Here is a 26,645-nt window from a genome sequence, read left to right on the forward strand (position 1 = left end):
GAGTACAGCAACTGTTTAATAGCTCGGCAACATTCCACAAAAGTGCAGGAGAGGAAGGACACTGTGGCCAATTGAACCTGGATTTTTTTTCGGGAGGCAGAATGTCATTAGCCAAATTGCTATTTGTCCAGGAAGTTAAAGTTAAACACCCCGCTAAGAAGTACATTTATATCAAACTGTTGTTAATTTAACAGTGTGCCCCCTGGGTGGGTCACTGGCAGTGGGGATGAAACCTGGGCCATTTGGGATGTAAAATCTAACCCTCTGATGCCTGAGGTAAAAGGCCCACCTTTCTTAGCACAAAGGCTGTACATACTCCTGTAGTTCTGTGGCCCAACCACTAGAGGGGGACAGCCAGCCAGACGAAGCTACCAGAGGAAGGATGGTCTAGTGGCTACATCATAGATTGGCAATTAACTTGGTGTGCCTCAGGCAGGATGCTGTGCCCAATGTAGCCACAGACTTCCTTGGTGATCTGGCAGTCATCTCAACCTCAGCGCCTCCGTTTTTTCATATTTAAAATGGGGACAATCACAATTCACTTACCTTTCAGGCATAGTGCAAGGCTTAATTGACTAATTTTTGTAAACTGCTTTGAGATCCTCCTCTTATAAGATGCTGCTATTGTAACCAGCCTCCAGCAGCAGGCGCCAGCGTGGTTGGGGAGAGGGCATTGGGCTGGGACTCAAGAGACCTATTCACAGCTCTGCCACTGGCCTACTTGGAGACCTTGAGCAAATTACTTCACCGCCGTGTGCCTCAGTTTCTCTGCCAAATGGGGATAGTTGTGCTTGTCTCACTTGTAAAGTGCTTTACCATCTATGGCTGACAAGAGCTAGGAAGAGGTGGTGTCATGTTGCGGATAGGTTTTCCCAACAAAATTCAGCCCCTCCCTTGAGACAGGGCCTGTGAGTTAAATGAGCAACAAACACACACAGGCATTCCCTTAGAGACAATCTGTTTAATAAATATGACTGTAAAAGCAATAAACAATAGCAATTATACAGAACACTACATTATCTTTAACCAAGAAAAAAATACATCAAAAAAGTCATTTTAAAATCAGCAGTAGTTCCAAGACTATAAGAAAACTTTTTAAGTGGCTTACTATAAAAATAAGTTGGCTAATGCCAGACTTCAAGGGCCAGTTAGAATCCTGGGGGCTATTATACAGTGGCTGCAAAAAAACCAACGACGTTCCCATCTTGCTTAAAGCGGTAGTTGCAAATACAATAGTGAGTGATGTCAATGCCTGTGGCTAATGGACTTATGTAGCTCCACAGAAAGGATAAATAGGCAGAGAGGGTGCCCAGTGGGTGAGGGTGGGACTGACCTTTTCCCTGTGAGCATCACCCTTTTTTCAGAGCCATGATCTGTACCTGACTTTTACCCTCTGGCGTATGCTGTAGCTGCATGCCCTTCCCGCCCCCAGCTGTTCTGAGGGCTGTGCTTAAAAGCAGCGCTGGTCCTTCGGATCATTTGGATTTCAGCAGACTTTGAACCCAGCTCCCTATGGGTCTGAGACTGCACTGGTCTCTCATAGGGACCACGACGGGTCCAATCCTGAAATCTTTCCTCGGGCTGAGCAGGGGTTTACAGTCTAGCTGCTAAAAGTCCCTGCTGGAAGTGGTGAGCAGACTTACTGTGGCCAGCCAATTACCTTACACAGGGCCAAGAGCCAGGCTAATGGACATATATTTCCAAACCCTTAACACCCCGGTTAAGTATTTGGAATGCGCTTGCTCTAGCTACATGCCGCAGAGTGAGGAACTGCCGCCATGGCACTGGGAGTACTGGATACGGAGAGGAAGTGTGGGGAGGCCACGCACTCAGACATACAGCAGTGAGACACCTGAGGAAGGAGAGGGCCCTGACAGGTTGCCAGGAGGCTGAGGCTATGAGCTAGAGCCAAGCCCTTGACCCAGAAGCAGGAAATTCACGCTGCTGAGCGGCAGGGAGTAGGGGTGGGGGTCTGAATCCACTGTTTGTGGGTGCCTTCTTGTGCTGTGATTTAGACCATGCAAAGTGGGCATGGGTGAGCTGGCAGCATTTTACCCCCCCCCCTTTGCACGGGTCTAATTGACTGCACACACGATGGAGAATGAAGTCCAGAAGGGGTAGTGGGAGGCAGCTGGGGTCATGATATTTGCAGGGCAGGACTACGGGCCGTAGAAGCTCATCCCGGCTCATCGTGCCATGCCGTGAGATTGGGCGGCCTGCATGGGGGCTGCCTCTGGATCATGCCACATAGTGTGAATGGGCTAACCAGTTTTTTTTAAGAAAGCATCTGGCTTTGCAGCTGAGGGGCTGATTTCCTGGCTTCGCTACAGGGAGCTACGAGCAGTCATAGGCGGCAGAACGAAGGACGGAGAAAGTGAAGGTCCAAACGAAGACAAAAACCAAACCGGCCCAGAAATGGTGCAGTGTCTACTCCTGTGTATTTCTGTGTGGCTCGTGAAAGTTGGCTGGGGGTAGCTACCCCACCCACCGCCTGCAGTGCTAAAAAAGCAGTTAACTCTAAAGCCAAATACCCTTATTCCCCCACCCCCAACCCTTCAAAAAGACCCCATGCACATTGCTGGCCACTATCATTATGAACTGTCTACAAATAAGAGATTGAGAGGAAAGTGAGCTGTGGGGGAGGGGAAGGGCTATGGGGGCAACAGGTGATCTCCTTTCCCCCTATTAAAATACAGCACCTGTACACTGCAATTCCAACCACGGTCTGGGTATAATGTCCACATGCACAGGATTAAAGCTAAAAACCTTTTGTCGTCCGAAGAATTAAAAAGTCCAAATGCAGTGAGTTTTTCTTTTTTATATATATATATCTATATCTATATACAGATGTACTGGTGTCCTGGGTTCAAACATTTACATAGGTAGGGATTTCTTTTGTGCTTTGAGTCTCAGCAGCTATGGAAATACTTCCTGTGGCAAAGAAAAACAAAACAAAAGCAATCGTTAGCTGAGTAATAAATGTGTTTCCGGAGAATGAAAGATTTTAAGGTGTCTCGCCCTTTGGTGTGAGGATTTAATCGGTCGAGCCTGACACATTCTTCCCAGACCTGTTCTCTTGCCACTTAGAAGGGTGAATGGAACATCTTGTTCTTCTTTCTGATGAAGATGATTCACCCATGTCGAAGAAAAGAGATAGAGGGAAGGGAGGATGTGGGGAAACTGTGTTTCTACGAGATAATGTGTAACACTGACTCATGTACTGACATCTGCTGTGAAAAGGGGTCAGAGACTTGACAACCCATTGTATGATTTGCCTTTGCAAAAGAAGGGTTTGCTGCGACAAGTAGCTACTGTGCTTTGGGCTGTGGAGGCGTGAGTGGGACCCAACGCCCCCAGCCTTTGGATTTCCTAAACGTACAAGGCATGAATGTTAGTCTCCGCTGGCAGAGGGGAAAAAACTGCTTCGAAACAAACCCCACACTGATGAGAAACATCCCATTATGTCTATTGCTTTGGTTCCCCAAAAGAAAATGCCCTGAAAAAAAAATGCTGATTTCCAGAAAGACCTGGGGTTATCACACAGGACTAGTACGGGTGAAAATGAGATTCGCCACCCAAGCTCCCTGTAGAGACAGGTGCCTAAGAACGGGCTTCACAAAAGCTAGCGCCCACTGAGCCTCCCAAGCTAGCCAATAGGAAATGCTGAGGAGAGGGATGTGACCTAAACCTGCGCATCTAATTCAAGGCAGGAGGCAGGCACCAATCTCAGCCATGAACCCTCTCCTGGAGTTAGGCGCCTATGGCCGATTAGTCCTTTTTCAAGGAAACCCAAGGAGGCGGTGCCCCCATAGGAGCTCTAGCCCATTGATTACAGGATGCAGGAGAGCCAGGTTCAGTTTCCCCCCTCTGCCTGACGTGGAGCAGAGGTCTCCCACCTCCCTGGAGAGCGCCTAACCCTCCGGCTATGGGGTATTCTGGGGCAAGGTGCTCTCAGTCTCTCCTGTCGGAGCTGTCTGGGGCTAGGGCATTGTGGTGGAAGACCCACGTTCAAATCCCTGCTACACATCTGGCCCGCGGGATGGGGGACGGGAGGAACTGAACGTGGGTCACTCACGTGAGGGCTGCCCTAAGCACTAGGCTAAACGTTATGGGGGAAGGGGTGCAACACCACCCCCTCCAGCCATTTTGTGTAGGTTTAGGCGTGCTCAGAGCACATCTACCAGACTGGGCCTCAAAGGCAAGACAGGTGGGGGAACGCATGTCTGTGAATCCTGCTGGGGCTGAGGAGTGTTAGGCTCGGAGCTGCTGGACAGTTGTCAGGCCTTTGTGCATGCCTGGCCACTGAGAATTAGATGCCTGAGAGACTTTTAATGGCAGAAACCGAGGTGCTTAAGGACTTTAGGAGCCCACAGTGTTAGGCAGCAGTTGGGTGTAGTGGTTTTGTGAATGCCGGTGGCAGCTAAAGTGGCACTTGTGTGGCCACTGTTGCCTTCCCAGAATACCAGATATTCCACTACTTCACAATGCGCGCTCTTCAAAATGGCATCCCCCGTCCGATACCGGTTAAAACCAAGTCCGGTTTTAGCTCCATACCGGGGGGAACAAACCAAGAAGAGGTTTAAAACCAGACAAAGTGCCTGCCTATACCTAAGTCTCCCTTGTGAATCCCACCCGATGAATCGTTGTGCTTTATGGTCCCCTCACACACAACTCAAGATCTATTCCTGTCACCAGCGAGCTCCAATCTGGCTTGCTTGTTCTTCTCGCTGGCAGGATTTTAGGGTATGTCTCCATTGCAGCTGGGAGGGGAGCGTCCCAGCTGGGCAGACAGCCTTGCTTTTGCTCTGCTCCCGCTAGCACACTAAAAATAGCCGCGCGGCTATTGTGCCACTGGAAATGGCCCAGACTAGCTTAGGGTGATCAGACGTCCCAATTTTATCGGGACTGTCCCGATATTTACTTGTTTGTCCCGAACATCGGTTGGGACGCGAATTGTCCCGATAATTTGCCCTCCGGCGCACAGGCGGAGGGGGCTCGCGCACCCCCCCCACCCCAACTCCACCCTGCCCCCGCCCCAACTCCACCCCTCCCTCCCCCATTGGATCCCTCCCCAAATCCCCACCCTGGCCCCGGCCCCAGCCCCGCCCCCTCACTGCCCCATTGGATCTCTCCCCAAATCCCCACCCTGGCCCCGCCTCTTCCCCAAGCACGCCACATTCCTCCTCCTCCCCCCTCCCTCCCAGGCTTGCGCTAATCAGCTGTATGGTGTCGCAAGCGCTGGAGGGAGGGGGGGAGAAGCAGGACGTGGCAGCCAGCTCAGGGGAGGTGGAGGCAGAGCGAAGGTGAGCTGGTGTGGGGGGGGGCAGGGCGTGGAGCTGCCGGTGGGTGCTAAGCCCCCACCAATTTTTCCTATGCTCCTGCAGCTCCTGGGTTTTTTGTTTTGTTGTTGCTCCGCCGGCACTCCCTCCTGCGTCCCGATATTTCACGTCTCTCATCTGGTCACCCTAGACTAGCTGCTCGCATCCAAGCCCACCTCATCCCTTGGGTTTGAGCTCGAGCTGCTGCCTGTGTCACGGTGACCACACTGCTATTTGTTAGCTCAAGCAGTCTGTCTACCTGGGCTGGGAGGCGCACCTCCTGGTTGGGAGCGTAGACATAACCAGAGGGGCTTATTGGGTTGTTTCTTTATGATAATGTTTTAATCCTTCCCCTTCTGCAACCCCATTGACCTCCACAGGGTTCCACAAAGTCTCAGTCAGGGCAATATTTAAAATGCATCTGTGGTGTATTAGTTATACAGCAGCCAACAGCACACGATGGACCTGGGAAAGTACCATGGCAAAATTCTGGCTCATGTAAGAGACAAAAGCTGCTCTAGCTAGACCAAGTAACTCTGCATGGCTACATTCCCAGCTGCTCCCCAGCACACCTGGAGAGGAAACGCATAGGTGGCCTGTTGCTGCCTGTCCTCTTTCTTGATCCTGAGGGGTAAAACTGGCCCCCAGCACAAGACAGAGCAGCCTAGGGGCTGCCCTGAATTGAGTCAGCTCCCAGGTCACTCCACTGGCCAGAATCACATTCCCTCTCCCCTTAATCGCTGTGGGGTGCCCCCTATGCGAGGCCGCCTCCAAATAAAGGTTCTCATTCACTAGGGGAATCCTCAGTTGGTGCCTCAGATCAGTTTTAAATTCCCTTTTGCCCACTGGAGCAGCGCGAAGCAGGTCCGTGCTCTGTTAAAACATAACTCGTCTGTGCTCAAGGTGACACATCCAGCTACAAATGGATGCTCCCCTAAAACTGGGGCCCATTCTCTAGCCCTTAGTCTCAAGAGTCATTCTTAGTCATGCAAGGCATCTCAGGGACCTCAGTGGGTCCACTCCTAAGGCCAAGGATTGCAGGAGTGTCGCTTTACAAGCCACATATAACAATGCTCAGAATATCTGTAGACACCTGCTTCAGCAGAAACTGTCAACCTCACCCGATCAGCTAAGGGAAGAGTTCAATTTAAATTCTTCCCACATTCATCTAGGCCCCCAGTTCAGCAAAGTACTTAAACATGGCCCTATGTCCTTTTGTCCTCAGTGAGACTTCAGCACATAAGCGAAGCACTTGCACAAGTACTTTGCTGAACGGGAATGGATTTGAGCACATTCTGAGGCATGGCCATAAATCTTTCCCTTAATGTTGTGAAACAAAGGGGGTATTTTCTATAGGTGCCGATTTCGAGTCTTATTCTGATATCCCATTACACTGGTGCTACTGCATTGAAGTTAATAGGGATTGCACCAGAGTAACTGAGAGATGGATAGTCCTCCTGTGTTTATTATGGTTCTAACTAAAGCCTGTTTGTACATTCCCAACATCACCAGTCAACAATCACTGCTGTTTATTCCCCCTCTGAGAGAAGTCTGCTTGAAGGCGAACCCTGCTGTCCAATACTGAGATCCATATTTTGCTCTGCTCCCCAAGAGGCCGGCTGTGGTGATTTCACGGTTTGCCCGACCGTTCGGAGTAGCTCATGTGCGTGGCACCAAACACATCATTTCAGGCTGAGCTTTTAAGCTGTACTTACCGAGTCGCGCTCCTGCCCCCGTGTACTGGAAAAAGGGGACCTCCTTTTATGCGTTCAATCTAGTGCTTACCCCAAAATTACATAGGTGCCAGAAACGCGATGACATTTCTCTGACAGCACATGTTAGCAATGACATGATTACAGAGTTTTTCGGGAGGAGAGAGGACTACACAGAAAACTACATGGGCAAAGACTCAGGTTGTTAAATTTCTTTTTCATCATAGGGAAGTGGAGGGGAGGAGGAGTTAGCTTGGTGGCTTTGAGAGATGTTAACACAGCAGTAGAGGGGGGGAGTGCTCTGGGAGGGGTGGTGGGAAGGTTCAGAATAAGTCTAGCCAATTAGAACTCAGAGTCTAACCAGCGGTTGGCTGCTGGAAGTTATTTACCTATGGGCCGGGTATCCAACTTCTCATCTACTAGTTGCTCAGGGCTCATCAGTTCACTTTGAGGGACATTAGGCATGCTTTCCCTTTGACTGACTGGACTGACCATCTCTTGATCTTTCTCATTCTGCATCTGTGCATAAACATTAATGCCCGGAATCTTCCTAAAACATTAACAGAAACCATCATTGCTGTGTACGCTATGGATCACGTCACGTCGTACTTGTTAGACCTGAGTCCGTAGACGACAAGGGGGGGAGGGGAGAGAAGGAGGGGGGAGGTCGTACCTTTTGAACTTGTAAATTACAAAAACGGCTAATCCCACAAACACCACAGATAGCAGCATCAGCATGGCCGAACCACTGTGACTGGGCGTGAGGTCCACCAGGGGAACTACAAGAGAGGAGATCTTTAGAATAGCCACACAGCATGGACTGGAAATAACGCTCTAAACAGATACTGTGCGTCCACTACCCCAGCCATGTACCTTTGTAGTGATATCTGTCTAACCACCGCTCCATGGTCTCTCCGGGGCATATCCCCATCAGGTGTAAGGATCACCTCCAAGAGGCAATCAGTTGTTGGAAGTGTAGCTATTCCTATGGCTTTCTATAGAGCAGAGGCTCTCAAATTTTTGTTACTGGTGACCCCTTTCACACAGCAAGTCTCTGAGTGCGACCCCCTTTATATATTAAAAACACGTTTTTATATATTTAACACCATTATAAATGCTGGAGGCAAAGCGGGGTTTGGGGTGGAGGTTGACAGCTTGCGACTCCCCCATGTAATAACCTCGCAACCCCCTGAGGGGTTCCAACCCCCAGTTTGAGAACCCCCTGCTATAGAGTTCTGGTCAGCCTTGACATACAGATCCATGCGAGTAGGCCGCTGATTTGTATTGGAGTGGTTGGAGAGGGAAGTGCCAGCTGTATTCTATAGGAGTAAAATAAAATATTTGCAGCCAAAATAATGTGTTGATCTGGTGCTATGTGCTCAGTTGTATTCATTATCTGGATGGATCCTGGCTTTCCCACTCTGACTCTGTGATGGTGGTCACTCCTTCCACACCCTATGCTCTAAGAAGGGTGGTGGGAGTGATGTAGGACACCTTTCCCCATTCCTAACCTCTGCCTGCCTCCCTTTCCCCCTTTTAATGGCACTCTCCTCTCCCTTCTCTCTCTCTCTCTCCACCTTCTACCATCTCCCATCCGGTGAGTTTTCCATGGGATGGAAGCATATAGGTACAAGAAAATAAGGGCGCGCACTCTCAGTGCCTCTCCCTCAAGCAACTCTTGATAACACCCCTTACATGATGTGTGTGTAAGACAACACACAGCATCCTGACGCTGATGTGATGGCTACCCCGAGAATAAATGACAAATTACACCAAATCAGAGCGACGGACACACGCAGTCACTCATACATGCACACACAAAACTGAGGCACATGTGCATAGGCGGGCACGCACAGACACAGAGTCGTGCAGACACGCAATCACATGCACACGGTTACATAAATAAGGCAGTCACACTGTAGTCAGACCAGACACACAACATATACAAATGATTACATACAACAGCTACAGAAAGTCGTGTGCTCATTTGCATCCAGCAGACACATACACAATAAACACGACAAACACATGTGCGGCAGTTGCTCAAACACACACAACCACGCTAGCGCATGCTTATGCACATACTCTGAAACACAACACACACACAGCCAGATAAAATACAGAGAAATCTCTGTTTCGGCTGCTATCTAAATAAGGCAAAGTGAAACATTCCGCTTTGATGTTCTGGCTTCAAGAAAATCACTCTCATGAAGGATAAGCATCATTATTAAATAATACTTAATTATAAACGTGTTTTGTCTTCTGAGCCTGTCTCATTCCTTTGTGGATCTGCAGCTCTGGGTGATGACAAAGTGACTCTCTGACTAGTTAAATTCAGTGTCGCTCAACGTTCTTGTTATAATGCTGGGATTAGAGCCGGGTTACCAACAGCCCTTTTACTGCTGGGCACACAATATTGGTATATTTTACTTTGCCTCACAGGGTGGGTTGTTTTGGCTGAGACGTAGGAATGAATGTGATGAATGGGCTGCAGCCTGTTGTCCAGAATCACCATAAATTAATCCTTCTCCTGGTTAGGCCTAAGCAACAGAGCCACAGGTGCAAAAATGCTGAGTCCTCCAGTGGTCATTATTCATCTGCATGAGGGAGCAATGTGTGGGCAAGGCAGAGCTGAACATTCAGGCAGAGTGAGTGTGGACAATACCACCGAGGCTCCAATACAAACACGAAGGAGCCGCTGTGTGGGCGTACACGTTCGCCACCAATCCAAAGCATCGTTACAGATGATTTAAAGTACTGCAGATGGGTGACTAGTATTACAGAGGACTAGCTGGTGTAGTTGGGGCTTTCACTTGTGGCTATCAGCCTTCAGACCTGGCTCAGGTCACAAGTGTGAATGATTTCGGTGGTACTGTCCTCATCTCATGGACATCCACCCAAGTGACAAAAGCCCACCAGAATTGCTAGTATGCTATTGCTACAGTGCTGTATATATGCCTAGCGCCCTACTGATAGATCACGGCCCTACTCTAGGTGGGTTTTAAAGGTCTAAAACAAAATTAAAAACAGGTGGCAGCCTTAATTGCTTGACTGTTGCAAGAATAGTGCACATTTGGATGGACGTCTATGGGGAAAGCTGTGTGGAGAGGATAGGTTTCCGGGGGCCTGCCAGCATGACACTTCCCTGGATCTCTTAGGTTTGAGGTTTTGAATCTGGTGCTAGATTCTCTGAATTAGTTCCAGGCTTCCCACCCTTCTCTAACTCTGGCTTTTTCTGATCAACATCTCATCTGGCCACCAGAATTATTTCCCTGCTTCCTTTTCAACCCAGTCAGCATTTTCCATTTGCTGGTCCTGTCCATGTGCTGGATCACAAAGAAGGCCCTGAGTCAGTTTAAACGCAGCCTTTGTTGGTCTTTGGGAAATCCAGTTTCAACCAGGATATGTAAGTGTCCCCAGTGGATGGTACCTCTCTGGAAGTGTTTATAACCGGAGTGATTCTCCTGAATCACCCCCATGCTGTTCTTAGTTCCTGGCGGAGCTGTGGCAACCTTCATCCCCCCTGGAGTTGCATACAGTCCCTGGCATACAGTGATGCATCAACCATTCACACACTTAATACAACACGGTCCCCGGAGATATTGCATGCAGTTGCACTAGCTGTCACTAATCACTAATAAAACTTTGGGGTATGATGAATAAATGTAGGCTTGTGTGGCACTGTAATGTATGCCCCTTCACCGGAGTTCTGAATGCTTACTACAAATATAAAGTATTTCAAGTATGATGGCTGGTAGATCCCACTGTGCTGCTAGCAAGGAACTTACAATAGATTTTGCTACTCGACAACGGGCAAGACTTTGAGAGGGTGAACACTGACCTGCTGATAAATGGGCCGCATGGACCAGGACTCGAACCCCAGGCTTCAACTCAAACTGGACCAAGTTTTGGTTCAGTTTGTGGATCAATATTTCTGAAATCTGGAAGAAACAGGGGAAAAAAAGCTTAGTAAATTGTATGTGGTCATGGCTACAGAGAAATCAGGGCCATCTACAAGGCAGCGGTTTTACAGAGAATAAGTATGTTCAATGTGCGAGTCAACAGAGATTTACTGTATCTTCTAAACAAAAAAGGAACAGCAGATGGGTACAGCTGTCAGGACAGTACAGATATTTATGTGCTACTAGTAGCTACTGAAACCAACTAGTTACATGAGTAACCTTACTCATAGAGGAAGTCCCACTGACATCAAAGAGACTGCTCATGTGAGTAATAGTACTCATGTACTTAAGTGTTTGCAGTACCAACCCAAGGATAGCAAATGAGTGCCCTGCAGTATCCGCACATGCAAAGCTAAAAAAAAGGAAAAGATAAAAATCAGTGGGTCAAATGTAATGGTCTATGCTATGCAGGAGGTCAGACTAGCGCTTCATGATAGTCCCTTTTAACTTCAGCATTTATGAATCAACCTGGAGATCCACCAGATAAGGGTTCCTCGCAGAGAGCAGATGCTACCCATCCAGGATCAATGCCTGTAGAGCAGGGAATCAGGCTTTGGTGTGAACTCTATTTGAAGATTGCTTTCCTGAACCACAGCAAAGCAGGTTTTCCTTTTCATGACGCTCTTGATGATGTACACAGTAACTGGTTTTCTAGAATATATTATTACTGTTTGTATTCCAATAGTTCCTAAAGGCTCTCAACTGAGATCAGGGCCACATCGTGTTAGGCACTTTACATACCCATAATAAGTGATTAGACCCTGCCACAAAGAGTTTACTGTCTAAACAGACAGGGCAGAGAGGATGAAAGTATTGTACATGTAAATCAGGGGTAGGCAACCTATGGCACGCATGCCAAAGGCGGCACGCGAGCTGATTTTCAGTGGCACTCACACTGCCTGGGTCCTGGCCACCGGTCCAGGGGGCTCTGCATTTTAATTTAATTTTAAATGAAGCTCCTTAAACATTTTAAAAACCTTATTTACTTTACATACAACAATAGTTTAGTTATATATTAGAGACTTATAGAAAGAGACCTTCTAAAAACGTTAAAATGTATGACTGGCACGCGAAACCGTAAATTAGAGTGAATAAATGAAGACTCGGCACAACACTTCTGAAAGGTTGCCGACCCCTGATGTAAATGATGTATAGACTTTTGCAGCATGTTCTGTTTGGATACTTACAGCCTCAGTTTCTCCAGATATTTCATCCATCCCATCAGTTCTCAGGGTAGTGAACAATTTTCCACTTTATTAACATGCACAAGATTAGTGGGGGATGGGGTGTTGTGGAGGAGAGGTGGTTGGAAAACTTGAAAATAACCCAACAGGACAGTGTTGGGTTTTTACAGCCAAGTGAAATTCAGGAAGGGCTATACACTTGTGCCCACTACTTAATCTAATTTGGGTTAAATAAATCTTTATTCCTTTTCAAAGATTAACAAAAAATTGTCAGGGAAACATACATGACCATCATTTTTAGACCATCTTTGTTGTGTTCCTGATTTTTCTCAAGTTAGGCTGTTTTAGTAAAGCTACGGAGATGCGGTTAGGTGTTCTTTGACTATCACTCATCATGGTCGGAGATTGATCTATTTTGGGTTTTTTAACATTCTTAATGATTTTTGTCAATACTGTTGGATCCTGCATTTCATTTTGGCCACTGCTCACTTGAATCGGTGCCCTTGATCCAATATATATTTGGCAACAGCTGACGATGGGCCTTTTATTTTTAAAAATCTATCTCATTTATGCTTTTTAAATCTTGTTAGTGGCACCAGAATGTGTCGTAAATATATTTCTCTCAAGAGGAAGAATAAATAACATTAGCTCATCAAGATTCAGCTGCAGATGTTGTGGATGTGATTGAATTGCTTAGCTCCGAACAGCATGGTTAGAGAGGGGATGCACCCTGGGTATGCGAATGGAGCACAAGCTACACCGGTCTTTAAGCACTCAAGTAAGCAAGCACTCAGAGGCTGGCAGCTACAAAGGACACCACATCCCCCAAAAAGGAGGGACAGATATTGATAGAAATGATCTAAAACCATGGGCATTAATGGCTATCTCATAGAGCTGGAAGGGACCTTGAAAGGTCATTGAGTCCAGTCCCCTGCCTTCACAGCAGGACCAAGCATTGGCCCTGACAGATTTTTGCCCCAGATCCCTAAATGGCCCCCTCAAGGATTGAACTCATAACCCTGGGCTTAGGAGGCCAATGCTCAAACCACTGAGCTATCCCTCCCACCCTGTAACAGACATACCACCAGCCAATCTCCAACTAGCCCCAGGTGTGACCTAGTAGCCATCTTCATATCCTTGTAAGGTTGTTCTTTGTCCTTTGCAATTTTAGCCCAGGCCCTAGGCAGAGATTGACCATGGTGTAGTTTTCATGCAAGCGGCGGCAAATAGCATAACAGGCCTGTTATGTTATTTCTGGTGCAGAGTGGGAAGGGAAGTTGTGGAGGGGGGAATCGTGCAAGTCTCAGTCCAGCTAAAGACACACGTAATGTGCAACCACTATGGCTGAGCAATGATGCCCCAAGACGGAGAATGTGGCTGCTGACTTGCTGGCAGGGAATGGTTTAGTCAGTGATATGGGCAGAGGATGGAGGAGGCTCAGAACCTGGTACGGATCAGCTCAGGTATGAGAATGCCCCAGAGTGTTTGCTTGGCACAAGTACAGTCCAGAAGCATTAAAATCCCACTTGTCCTGCTGTGCACCCTGGATAACACTGAATTCCTGTATAAAAGCAGCCCTCTTCCTGCAGAACAGGCAAAGCGTGATGAGTCCAGGGCTGTTGTGAAAGCCTCACGGCACACAAGGGATGTGAGCAGCCAAGCACGGCCTCTTTTCCCGGACTTACAACCACAGTGATGATATCTGCTTCCATGGGCAGCTGGGGACAAATGAACCAGAGGTCACCCGAACAGAGGCTTTCTTAGCTAGACTTTTGATTTGTGGATCCTACAGGTGTAGGCTTTGATTCCTCAACCATTGCTGCCTGCCCTTGGTTTTGCTCTTGCCCATCCCGCAGTGCAGATCGGACCTGGAGACTGCTAGAGCATTGCCTAGGGCACTGTGATCTTATGGCACATCTTTGTTGTCCACCTTCCAAACACTGAGGGGGAAAGGGAACACAGAGACCTGGCGTCTGTCCCAAGGACATCCCTCTTTTTTGAAGCAGGCACGGCTCCGCTTTTGGTTTCAGTGCATGACAAGTCCACTGTACTCACTGAGGCAGCATGAAATCACATTGGGGGTCCTGTGTCCGGTGGAACAGTGCTAGGGATGTGTTTTGCTGGAAAGGTAGGTGAGGCAACTTCAAAGCGACTGAGTCTAGTTCAGAGAGGCCTACCCTTTTCTGGCCAGTTTAACAAACATATCCTTATTAGGGGAAATGATAGGCCTAAAAAAATGTCCTTCTACATCCTTTGCCTTTAGGATACATAACTAACTAAACTGAAGGTGAAGCTTCTCAGAATAACGAACTCCTAATAAATCTTCAGGAGTCTCCCCTCCGAAAATAATTAGCGTTCAGAATGCATTTGGGTTCTTAACTGAGCCTCATTGACTTTATTGCACGATGTGCAAAGATAATTCCGTAAAAGAAATCAGTCTTTCATCAAAGAACATAAAATGAATAATAATAAAAAGACAGGTGGTGAAAAAAGAGATTCCAATTTACCCACAGAAAAAAAACAAAATTAATTTGGCTTCTCTTGGAGTTTCCTAGAGAGAGGACTGGGTGAGAACTCTGTGCAGCAGTAAACTGCACTACAAGACTCTAAAAGGGCGTGTTTCTACACATAGATCTAAACACTGGGTATCAAGAATTTGGAGTTACATCCTCAACTGGTGTAGACCGGCACTGCCCCTTTAATATCAGTGGAGCTTAGGGTTCATGAGCTGAGGATCTGAACATTTACATAGATTTTGTGCAGGATTTGCAACTAGTACATAGCATGTGACATGTTCTGACTTTTTCAATTCACTGGATGAATCAGTAAACAACTAAAGAAAGAATTAAATATAAACGTTGGTGGGAAGGGATTTGGTTTAGTGCTTAGTAGAGTGGTGTGGGAGTTAAGACAACAGGGATCTGCTTTCAGCTCTGCTACAGACTCTCTGCAACTTGGCTGGGTCACATTGTGTTTCTGGACCTCACTTTCCCCATCACTGACATGAGCATAATCAGACGGGGCTAATTTATGTGGGGTGTTATGAGGCTTTGTAAATTGCTTTGAGATTCCTTAATGAATGATGTGATGTAAGTGCAAGGTATTATTAATATCAATTGCTGCCTTGACAACACAACAGAGATGGTCCCAAGGGATACTGTACTGTTGCACAGGGACAACGCAGGCCATCAATGGTCCTAGGTGAACTTGAGAGGTCCTGAACACTAATACAACAGCTGAACCTCAGATGGAAAAATACACTAGGACAAGAGGCGAACTTGAGAATCATAGGATGTTCTTGACACAGGGGCAAAAGTTGAGCCTGGGATAAAGAGAGAGGCTGGTGTTCACAGGGGCAATAGGTGATCTTGAAAGACGTCTGGGCATTAGGGCCATAGGGTAAATTTGAGATTCATCTCTAGGGCACACAAATCACCTTTCACCCAGGCTGAAAAACAACTTGTCATCATTTTGCACAGACAAGTGACCCTGAAGAGAAGAGTGAAAAAAAACTCCACCTCTCTGCAACAGCAGCTGCTCAAGGAGCATGGAGGGATAAAGTCCTTTTACAGGCACTTCTGGGGCACTGCATGGCCATATATTTCAAAAAGTGAGTGCAAACATCTCTGAGTGTCCTCAGGGCTGCCAGCACAGATGCGTGTGCAAGCAAGTCCCTGACAGGCATCCGTATAGACTGCAGTTAATGTGGATCTTTAATTCTGTGTGTGGGGCCTGATTTTCAGAGGTGCTTTCTGTTTGATTTGCCAATGCTCAGCGCCTCTGAAAATCAAGCCCTGGCTGCCTGGACACTGTCAGGATGAGCAAGTTTGGAATATGATTGATCTGTAAGAAGGTGAATATTGCAAATAACACCTGATATTTTGCTGAGAAATCTATTAGGAGGAGATGGAAAATTAGGAGGCAGATAAAGAATAGTCACAGATGGAAAAGGTCCCTCTGCCATGGAGATGAGGTAGAACTGGAAATGGATTAGCAGGAAGGAGCACTGGAAACACACACATGGTAAGAGCCGGCTGTCGGTACCCCCTCACTCTCCTTTGTTTCCCAGGTGGAGCGTGCAGCATTGGCCAATGCCCTTTCATCCTCCCAATTCATTATTGCACATTGGCTGTTCTGTCATCCATCCCATCTTCCATCTCTCTAGCTGTATGAGACCAGACATAGCTGCAACATGTTAATCCGGCTTGGCTGCTGATTGTAGGCTGGCATTGTCATTGTCAGTGATCCCATGTCACCTGCAGTGTTGACCTAAGTTCCCTTTAAGCTGCGCATCTGTGCAGCAGGCTATCAAGCGCAGCACAGGTGTGCAGGGGGGAGAGCCGCCCCAGAGCTGCTGCAGCTGGCGAGAAGCGCCCCAATCCCAGCACTGCTGCAGCCGGGGAGAGGCGCCATTCCCCCAGCCCCGACGCGGCCGGGGCCAGCAAGAAGCACCTCTCCCCCAGCCCCAGCTCCAGAGATGCCGTGGCTGGCGAGACGCGCCTCTCCCCCGCCCCAGAGCTGCTGCGGCCAGTGAGAGGCGCCTCTCCCCCAGCCCTGGGCTGCTGCAGCAAGAGAGTGCTGAGGGGAGTCCTCTCTCCCTGCTGCAGCCCCGGGGCAGACTGCACCCCAAACCCCTCATCCCCAGCCCCACCCTAGAGCCCACATCCTCAGCCAGTGCCCTCACCCACCCCCCCACCCCTCTGCCCCAGCCCTGAGGCCCCTCCCACACTCCCAACCCCTCAGCCTCACCCCCGCGACACGTCACCTCCATAACAAAATTCATTCCGCACATGGATGTAAAAAATTAGGGGGAACATTGGTGGTCACTGGTGCTCATGTCCTTGAATATCTGTAACCAGCTCACTACAAGGGCTCATTTTAGATTCTCATTTTGTACCATAATTTGACGAGCTCTGCAGACCAAATGCAACTGGAGAAACAGGAGAGGTTTTGGCGAACACTAAAACTCTCGCTAGGTATGCAAACATCTCTCCAGCGCTGCCCAGTGCCCCTAAAACTTCTGCCCACAATTCACTTGACTAAGTACCAGTAATCATTCCTGTGTTTGACTCCAAGTCCCATGATAACACAATGTGGAGATAACCAAAACTGCAAAAAACCTTACCCATTCGGAGACCATCTACTCTAATAGGCCAGTATGCTGTGTGTGTCACTACCCTCTACTAAACCGAATCAGAACTGCTCACCAGTGTGTCTTACTTTCAATGGGACTTGTGCTCCTAAATTACTACACCCATCTGAAACAGTTAACTAGCGATTCTCCCTCAGCTCAAGTGCTTTTGAAGCAGGTCGGCCTGAATTTTACACCCGCCACCTCTATGACATATGTCCATGGTATGTGACATAATGACAAGCACGGCATGCTAAGAGTCCCAGGGCATTTTTTTCCCTTTTGTTGTGATTTGCAGGAGCAGTAGAGCCTTACTAGTGGTGGCCTGACAAATTGTAAATCAAGTAGCAATGCTCCGGGAGTGTAAATTATTCCTGCAGTTCATACTGGGTAAGCTGTCACCCAACACAACTGTAGAAGTAAGCCGAGTGTCAGTTGCCACCTTTCCACGGAGAAGCAGCTGCATTTCAGTGGTGAATGAAGTGACCACATGTAAAGTGCTTTGGGGATCCTGCGGGATGAAGAAGTGTCAATTCTCAGAGTTACAATGCTGAAGGACACAATCCTGTACTGATTAGAGCTAGCAGAAATGGCCTAAATAACTTGAGATCCTTGAAAGCATCATTCATTGAGTATTAAGATTTTAATCTAGAGAACTACATATTGAGAAACAGCCCCTAGCCCCATACAGGGCCCTTTTTTCAGCTGTCATGAGCAATGAGCAATTTAAAGAGAAATTCTCCTCCTCGGGGAATACAATGAATGCAGTTCATGTCGATAAATATAATCTGCAAAAACCTATGACAACCATGGTACTGTAGGTACAGAAAAAAATCCAATGTCTGTCTGTGCGGTTCCAACAAGAGCATAAGTGACAAATGCACCATTCTAAGGGGAAGCCGGAGAAGAGACATATTGTCTCTGTCAAGAATCGTATGGTCCATAAGACCTCTCTTCTCCTAATGCCCTTTCCCTTGCTCCCCAGCAGCAATGTTATCTCAGCCTGCCCCTGTCCTTCCCATGTTCAAATCAGGCTGCTTTCTCCTCCTGCACACTACCTGGGCACCAGCAGACGGACATTGAAAGAACAGGAGAGAGTTTCCTGCTCTGAGTTCCTGGGCTCAGTGGTCACCAGCAGCCAGGTGGTGCAGTTGCTACAACCTGCTGGATGCTGCAAGGGGAGGATTACAGGCGTGAGGCTTGGCAGGTGTGAATGTATGCTGTTTGCTTGGTGCATTTCATTAAGCTCAGACACTGCAATTGGCCTGGTCAGTTTCACTTTGTTTAGAATGAGCATCATTTTCCAGTTCCTTTGAACTGAGGGAAATGCTGTTCCTGAAAAGGAACATTTGTGTCTTGAACCCCACGCCTTTCTGGCCTGTCTCTTTAGACTGCAAGCTCTTCGGGGCAGGGACTATCTCTCACCCTGTGTCTGTACAGCACCTAACACAATGGGACCCTGATCTTGACTGGAGCCTCTGGGTGCTAACATAACAACTGTCAATAAATGAATACGTTGAAATCTTCCCTTTAGAAACTCTTTTTATTAAATTATTCATGGAAACTTTTCTGTTTCCGTTCGTTTTTGTAAATCCTTGTGTTTAAATCACAACATTTAAATTTGATCCTACATTATTTCAGAGTTCAGAGAGCTCCTTTGAAGAAATAAATAGAAGGCGCTCTCTCTCTCTCTCTCTCACACACACACACACAACAGGCTTTATAAGATTCACAGAATCGTAGATAGGTGGGACTGGAAGGGACCTGGTCATCCAGTCCAGTGCCCTGCGTTGACACAGGACCAAGTACCATCCCTGACAAATGTTGTCTAATGATGAGAATTCCACGGCTTCCCTTGAAAGCCTATTCCAGTGCTTAACTAATCCTTCTAGTCAGAAACTTTTTTCCAAATATTGAACCTAAATCTCCCTTGCTGCAGATCCCTGTCCTCTTTATAACAGCCCCTAACCTATTTGAAGACTGTTGTCAGGTCCCTCCTCGGTCTTCTTTTCTCAAGACTAAACATGCCCAGTTTTATTAGGGTACGTCTATACCCAGCCGCTAGTTCGGCGGCTGGCAATAGAACTTCTGGGTTCGACTTATCGCGTCTTGTCTGGACGCGATAAGTTGAACCCGGAAGTGCTCGCCGTCGACTGTGGTACTCCTGCTCGGCGAGAGGAGTACCACGGAGTCGACGGGGGAGCCTGCCTGCCGCGTGTGGACCGAGGTAAGATCGAACTAAGGTACTTCGAACTTCAGCTACGTTATTCACGTAGCTGAAGTTGCGTACCTTAGTTCGATTTGGGGGGTTAGTGTAGACCAAGCCTTAGTCTCTCCACAGAGGTCAGTGTAGCCAATGATTTTAGTTTATTGTTTCTTTATTGTGTGAGGCTATGATTAACTAACATATTATGTCATATATAATCTCTGTATGCGAAATAGAGTTAAATTGTAGGATTATAGAAGTATAAGATTGATCAGTAGTTACGAGGGATAATTATGTATTAGGTATCTAAGTAAGTAAGGATGACATGCAAGGCCTACAGGCTGAGGCCTTTAAGATTTTAGCTTAGCCATACTAGAACATATGTCAAGCATTTTTTAAGCCTAAGTAAGTGACCAAAGAATGACCCTATGCCACAAGATTACGGGAAAAGATGTACCAATGGGGGATACTGCTAATTTTTCGCAATAAGAATAATTTTCTGCTTACAAGATACCCAGTAGTCACATTTTTCAAACACATGCCCTAACCCCAAGGTGCACTATGGGCATAAATGCTAATGAGATGTAGTCAGAATCACATTATAAAAAGAGGGTGTCCAGATTAGGAAAATTGAGCTCCTGAAGGAAAACTCCAGCAGGAACCATCCCTCTACTGATGATCAATTGGGAAGGCAGCCATTAGAGCTTAAGAATATCATTAAGATGTGAGTATGACTATCTGTATAACTTGTGCATAGGTTTTATAGAATTTCTATATGCTTGGGTAATCATAACTTTAATTGTAACTTGAATAAAACTTGTAAAACAGACTAGACCTTGTACTTGTAAATGTCTGCGTGGTCACTATCCTTGGTCTTTATGTGTTCCTAGAGATTCTAAATCTGAAATAAGTAGCAGAGGTGACTTTCACTCTGCTGAGCTTGGAACTGTAGCCACCAGAGCCGAACCCACGATGGTGTACTCCAACATTACAAAATTCACTTTAAAGAAGATAAAAGGCGACATCAGGTTTTCTAAACCTTTCATAATTTTTGTTGCTCTCCTCTGGACTCTCTCCAGTTTCTCCACATCTTTCTTAAAGGCTGACACCCAGAACTGGACACAGTACTCCAGCTGAGGCCTCACCGGGGCCAACTAGAGCACAACAGTCACCTCCCATGTCTTACACACAACAGTCCTTTAATACAACCCAGAATGACCTTAGCCTTTTCAGCAACTGTGTCACATTGTTGCCTCATATTCAATTTGTAATCCACTATACCCCCAGATCCTTTCCAGCAGTACTACCACCTAGCCCAGGGGTCGGCAAGCTATGGCACGTGTGCCAAAGACGGCACGCGAGTGGATTTTTAATGGCACACTGCGGCTGCCGCTGGCTCCGCTCAGCCCGCTGCCAAACCCCAACAGTGGGCTGAGCGGGGCCGACAGCAGGGACCCCGGCAGGCAGCAGCGTGCCATTAAAAATCCTGCCCGGCCCAGCCCGCTCTTCTCCGCCCCCCGCCTACCACTCTCTCTGGCGGGGGCAGGGGACAGAAGCAAGCTTGGTCCTGCCGGCTGCTGCTGTAGGGCAGGCTCTGCCGGCAGCCAAGCTTCCCTCTCCCCCATCTCTTCCCCCAGCGTGCTGCGTCATGCCCCGCCTCCTCTCCTTCCCTGCCGCCGATGGCCCTTGTGAGGGAGGGGAGAAGAGGAGACCCAGGGCCCTCGCTGCTCAGACCGGGAAGGAGGCGGAGAAGAGGCAGGGGCGGGGCCTTGGGGAAAGGGGGTGGAATCAGGACGTATCCCTCCAGCCCTCTGCCGTGAGCTGCTCAGGGCAGGGGGCTGGGAGCACCCCTCCAATCCCAGCCCACCCCCCAGCCCTCTGCCCTGGCCCCTGCACCCCCCTCACACCCCAGCCCCCTGCACCCTCCCCCATGACCCCAGCCCTGACTCTGGCACTCCCCACACATACCCAGCCCCCCCACACCCCAGGCCCTGACTCCTGCACCCCTCACACGCCCCCAGCCCTCTGCCCTGACTCCTGCACCCTCCTCACACACATCCTGCCCTGACTCCTGCACTCCCCACACATACCCAGCCCCCCCACATCCCCTGCCCTTACTCCTGCACTCCCCACACGTACCCAGCCCCCCCACACCCAATGCCCTGACTCTTGCACCCCCCACATCTCCACCCCCCACCCTGAGCACCAAATGGGAGCTCCTGCACCCCCCCACACATTCCCACCTGCACCCCTCACACCAAATGGGAGCTGCCCAGGTAAGTGCTCCACACCCAAACCTCCTGCCCCAACCCTGAGCCCCCTCCCTCATTCTAGCTCCTGGCCAGACCCTGAACCCCCAGCCGTGTACTCAGTGCTCCCCCACCCTCAGCTCAGTGCAGAGAGAGAGGAAGAGAATGGGCCAGAACCAGGGAGAAGGTAGGTACCCACTCTATGTGGGCAGGGCCGGGACCCCAGACTGGCAGCGGGCTGAGCGGGGCCTGCGGCCGGGACCCTGGCTGGTAGGAGCAAGTGGACAGAACCCCAGACCGGCAGCATTTTAATTTAATTTTAAATGAAGCTTCTTAAACATTTTGAAAACCTTGTTTACTTTACATACAACAGTAGTTTAGTTATAAAATATATAGACTTATAGAGAGAGACCTTCTAAAAAACGTTAAAATGTATTACCGGCATGCGAAACCTTAAATTAAAGTGAATAAATGAAGACTCGGCACACCACTTCTGAAAGGTTGCCGACCCCTGGCCTAGCCAGTTATCCCCCATTTTGTAGCTATGCATTTGAGTTTTAAGTTCAGAAATCTCCTGTAAATGAAAAGCAAAAGATCTGTAGTAGAAAGAGAACAAAGCATATAAAGTACTAAGGGAGTAAATTAGGCCGTCATCAGTAAACATCAGCATAAAATGTTCAGAAATGAACTCGGGGACAATCCAAATGCTACCGCAGGGGGTTAGCTGCAGGTTGACCTAGTGCAGGCCCTCATAACAACCCGGGGCAGTGGAGGACCTGTGATTCTGTACAGTATTAGAGCAAGTCTCAGGAGCTCTGAATGCTGAGTGAGACATACTGAGCCTGCGTCAAACAGTTCCCACTGCAAACAATATCAATTGTATGACCAACTAGGGAAGGGGAGTTGTAGCTCCCCCTCCCCCCCCCCAGCAAAACAAAATACATGTTTTATCAGCCAGGTGGGAAGCAGCGAAGATGCAGCTCCATAGGAAACAGTTGGCTATGAATTGGCAATAATTTCTATAACAGGAAAGGTTACAATTTGACCCCCACAGGATGACTAGCAGAGATGCTGCTGGAGTCCCACTGAAAGAGGTAGCTCTCCTCTCCCCTGAAAAGGCTTATGACAGCATGCCAATGTTTCCTTTCTTTATGACCGTGGAGATTTTGGGATTACCAGGAGAAAATATAGATATATACAATAATTTGCAGAATACAATAAGCAGCAGAGTGACAAAGGGGAGCTGGATCAGCGGTAAATTAGATAGTCTATGCACTGCCTTCCTTTCCAATTTAGCGTGGAAAAAGGGAGGGTGGGGATTGCAGGGTAGTAAATCTCCTTTCTGGGTGTTTATTACTTGCACAGGGAGAAAATTACAGAGATGAGTAGCTTGTTAAGGAAGATGGCGGCTGAGCAAGGGTAAGCATGACAATGTAGGTGACCAGATAGTTCTGAGCCTGGGTAACAGGGTGTGGTTAACAGAGGTTTTTCAAAGCGTTGCAAGAGACTGACACTGGTGGGAATAAGTTCCAGGCCACACTGGGTAAAGACCTCAAATTAACAGAAAGGGAGGGAAGAAATAAGGTTGATTTAGCTGCCAGGAGAAGAATTAGTTTATTCATTCCATGGAGCAGCCAGCAAATCCTGAGGGATGCTGGGCCCCGTTTCCCATCCAGGAGCTCAACAATGCCGGGGACTTGGCCCTAAGGCAGGGGATGAGGCACTTTCAAGTCCTGCTCAGGCCAGACTTGGCACCCACTCCTGCGCAAACAGACCCAGCGATGACACCTCGCAGACCAGCCACATTTCACATTTTAAATTAAAATCCACAGCAAGTTATGCCTCGGATTGGTTTTAACCTATTCTAGCCCCACAGAGACGGAACATTCCACACGCTCGAATTCTCTGGCCTGTGTTACGCAGTACATCATCTGATGGTCCCTTCCAACCTTAAAAATCGATGCATCTATGAACTATCAAGTTCCACCAGCTGCTTCTGTTTCCCACTGCCTGGCTAGGTTCACTCCATGCCTCACCAGCTGTGCTCCTCCCAGGGCCGTTCTAACTCATGTCAGCAGGAACTGTTCTCTAGGGATCCCGGCCATGCCTGCGCCCATCCCCACCCACTTGGAATGCCATCTAGGAGGCGATGTGGATTTATGCCAACTTTACATCACTGGGGGATTCCCTGCTGCATGGGAGTCCCAAGCTGCAGCTTCATCTCCCCTTTAGGGCAAAGCAACAAGGACTTAGCCTGGACCAAGACGATGGTTTTGATCCCAATGGAGCGAATGTAACTGCACCTTACTTATTTTTTCAGGCCTGCGTTGGAAATCTTTTCCCTGCTGCCCTTCCCACTGCCGACACGCACATTTCTGCAACGAACGGAAACAATACCTGCTCTAGGTCTTCTGCTGGTCTTTTGTTTTCTCCCGTGGCCTCTTGATACGGTAAAATGAAGAGCTCAGCGGATGTGGGCAAACCAGGCAGGACTGCGACCAGGATATGTTTGTTTGAAATACTTGTTGCCTGGTTATGTAGACAAACAGCGATAGGTGAATTGTAGTGATAGCCCGGAATGCCGAAGATTTGTGTGTTAAAGCACCACAGTACATACATTCAGGTATCTGCCGGTGATGGTGAAAGTCAGCGGGGCCTATTGGCATTCTATTGTATTCTTGTTTTGTCTGAGCTTTAAACCATGCTCTTCAATATGGTACGCGAGCCCCCAAAGGCACTGATTATAACCAGACGTACGAAAGGCAGGTGCTGAGTAACTTTGCACACACTCTGCAGTTCTGACCCAGAGCATCTCCTACTGTGCCTGTCCTGGGTCAGCATGTTCTAGAGATGCTGAAATAATTGGAGCTTTGGTAATGAGGCAGAGTGCAAATAAACTCATTTTTCCTTATTGTTCCCTCCGGCGGGGTTGACTGTCTAGGTCTCCTGATGTGGGCGGGTGAGAAACGTAATCGTGCATTTATTATTGCAATCCCATTGGACACCATTATTTTCTCTCTTGTTGTGGAAAAATGACCACGCATTGTGTTTGGATCAGAATCGCCTGAGGCCTTTTTATTTTCATGCATGCATGGGGGGTACTAGTGAACTAGCAATCCCCCTGATTACAGAATTTTGCACAGCTTATATAGCATAAACAAGAACATATTCATAAGAACAGCATTTGGGCATGCTAATAAAATCAATCTGAATATTCACAAAGGGTCCCCAAGGGGCGGGATGTCCAGCAAGTCTGGTTCTTACCGGTTTGCCACTGTTGTGGGCTAGACAGGTAGAACAAGAGTTACAATACTGTTGAGCCATTATAGGAAAATTTGGGGCATACCAATGCTGCAATACTGATGCAATCATTCCCCCTTTGCTTACGTGAGCCATACCATGGGCCACACGTGCAAGATAGGGGAGTAAAGTATTGGATGCAGGGCTAATGAAATTTTGTTATCTTTATTGAATGACTAAAGGACAGCAGAACTGTGCAATATGTGGCCTGATTGAGAGGGTCGCCCTAACTTGAACTTCACTCACTAAGCACGGGGTAATAATGCCACAGCCAAGTGTGTCAAGGAGGAGGGTTGCAGATTCCATTTAAACAGTATTAGGGTATTTCTACAAACCAAAAAATGTAGCAGCATGTCTCAGAGACCAAGTTAACTAACTGATTAGTTTATTCATGTTGCTGACCAATAGCCGAATAGATGTTCATGTTCAGGCTGGAGTCTGGGCTCTGGAACCCAAGTGAGAAGGGAGGGTTTCAGAGGCTGGGCTCCACCCCAAGTGGGAACATCTACACTGCCATGTTTAATCCTGTAGCGCAAGCCCTCCAGCATTTAAAGACAGAGCCGAGCAGACTCAACTGAGAGTCTCTGTTTCTTCTCAGTGATCACTAGAACTGAAATTGCCAATAAATTGGTCTAGGGGGCTGAGTCTTAGACCTGGTGTGGGGCCAGTGTTTCAGTGAAAGAACACAGGGGTGGCACAGCAGTGAGGCTCCGCACGACCCAGTGAAATCACTAAGAACTGGCCTAGGTGATGGAACCCTCAGCACACAGCATTGCCGCTAAAGGCAACGGCAGAATAGCAGCAGCAGTGGAAGCATTAACTGACCCCCCCCCCCTCCTCTGCCACATCCACCCACCCCATAGAATCCACCTGCACCTACAACTGGACTCTAAGGACTTTGCTGACCCCAGTCAACAAACAGTGAGTGTGGTGCAGTGAAGGGAGAGGGGACAGTCATATATTGGACTTTTACACCGCAAGGAGGGAAACGGGCAAAGGATTACTGCCCAACATAGAGGGTTTACTTATAGTTTGCACACTTTTGAGCCACTGGTAAGGTGATTTCCCAAATTAATGCTGTTGCTTCTCCTCTCCTTAGATAAAACAGTTGTAACAGCTTGTTACAAACAGATTCAGTGCTTGCGAGTGGGGAAGTGTTGCCTCTTAGGCTACGTCTACACGGTGAGGTAGGGGTGTGATTCCCCTGCTCGTCTACACAGCTTGATGACAGCTAGCACTAGTACACCTCTACCCCGATATAACGCGACCCGATATAACACGAATTCGGATATAACGCGGTAAAGCAGTGCTCCGGGGCGGCGGGGCTGCGCACTCCAGCGGATCAAAGCAAGTTCGATATAACGCAGTTTCACCTATAACGTGGTAAGATTTTTTGGCCCCCCGAGGACAGCGTTATATCGAGGTAGAGGTGTATATAGAGCAGCGTATGTGTACACGAGCAGGGGAAATCACACCCCTAGCTCATAGTGTAGATGTAGCCTTACAGGCACCCAGGGTGGGGTTTAGTTCAGTGGTTCTCAACCTGGGGTACGGGGCCAGTGGTACACAGAGGTCTTCCGGGG

The 26,645-nt window shown here is 48.1% G+C and overlaps 1 protein-coding gene across 1 annotated transcript in view; it reads right to left on the reverse strand.

The window, feature by feature from the left end:
• Positions 1-1,009: 1,009 nt before the first annotated feature.
• The window catches only part of SORCS1 (sortilin related VPS10 domain containing receptor 1), a 410,485-nt gene continuing 384,849 nt past the window's right edge, over positions 1,010-26,645 (reverse strand). Inside the window, exons 24-28 of the mRNA XM_026651051.1 lie at positions 24,160-24,291; positions 10,872-10,971; positions 7,704-7,809; positions 7,420-7,580; positions 1,010-2,931 (exon numbers count right to left, since the gene is read on the reverse strand). Coding sequence (XP_026506836.1) covers positions 2,867-2,931; positions 7,420-7,580; positions 7,704-7,809; positions 10,872-10,971; positions 24,160-24,291 — 564 coding nt within the window. The 3' untranslated portion in view covers positions 1,010-2,866. The remainder of the gene's footprint in view (positions 2,932-7,419; positions 7,581-7,703; positions 7,810-10,871; positions 10,972-24,159; positions 24,292-26,645) is intronic.

The sequence above is a fragment of the Terrapene carolina genome, unplaced genomic scaffold (genome assembly GCF_002925995.2).
Source record: "Terrapene carolina triunguis isolate 2854851 unplaced genomic scaffold, T_m_triunguis-2.0 Scaffold95, whole genome shotgun sequence".
NCBI lineage: Eukaryota > Metazoa > Chordata > Testudines > Emydidae > Terrapene > Terrapene triunguis.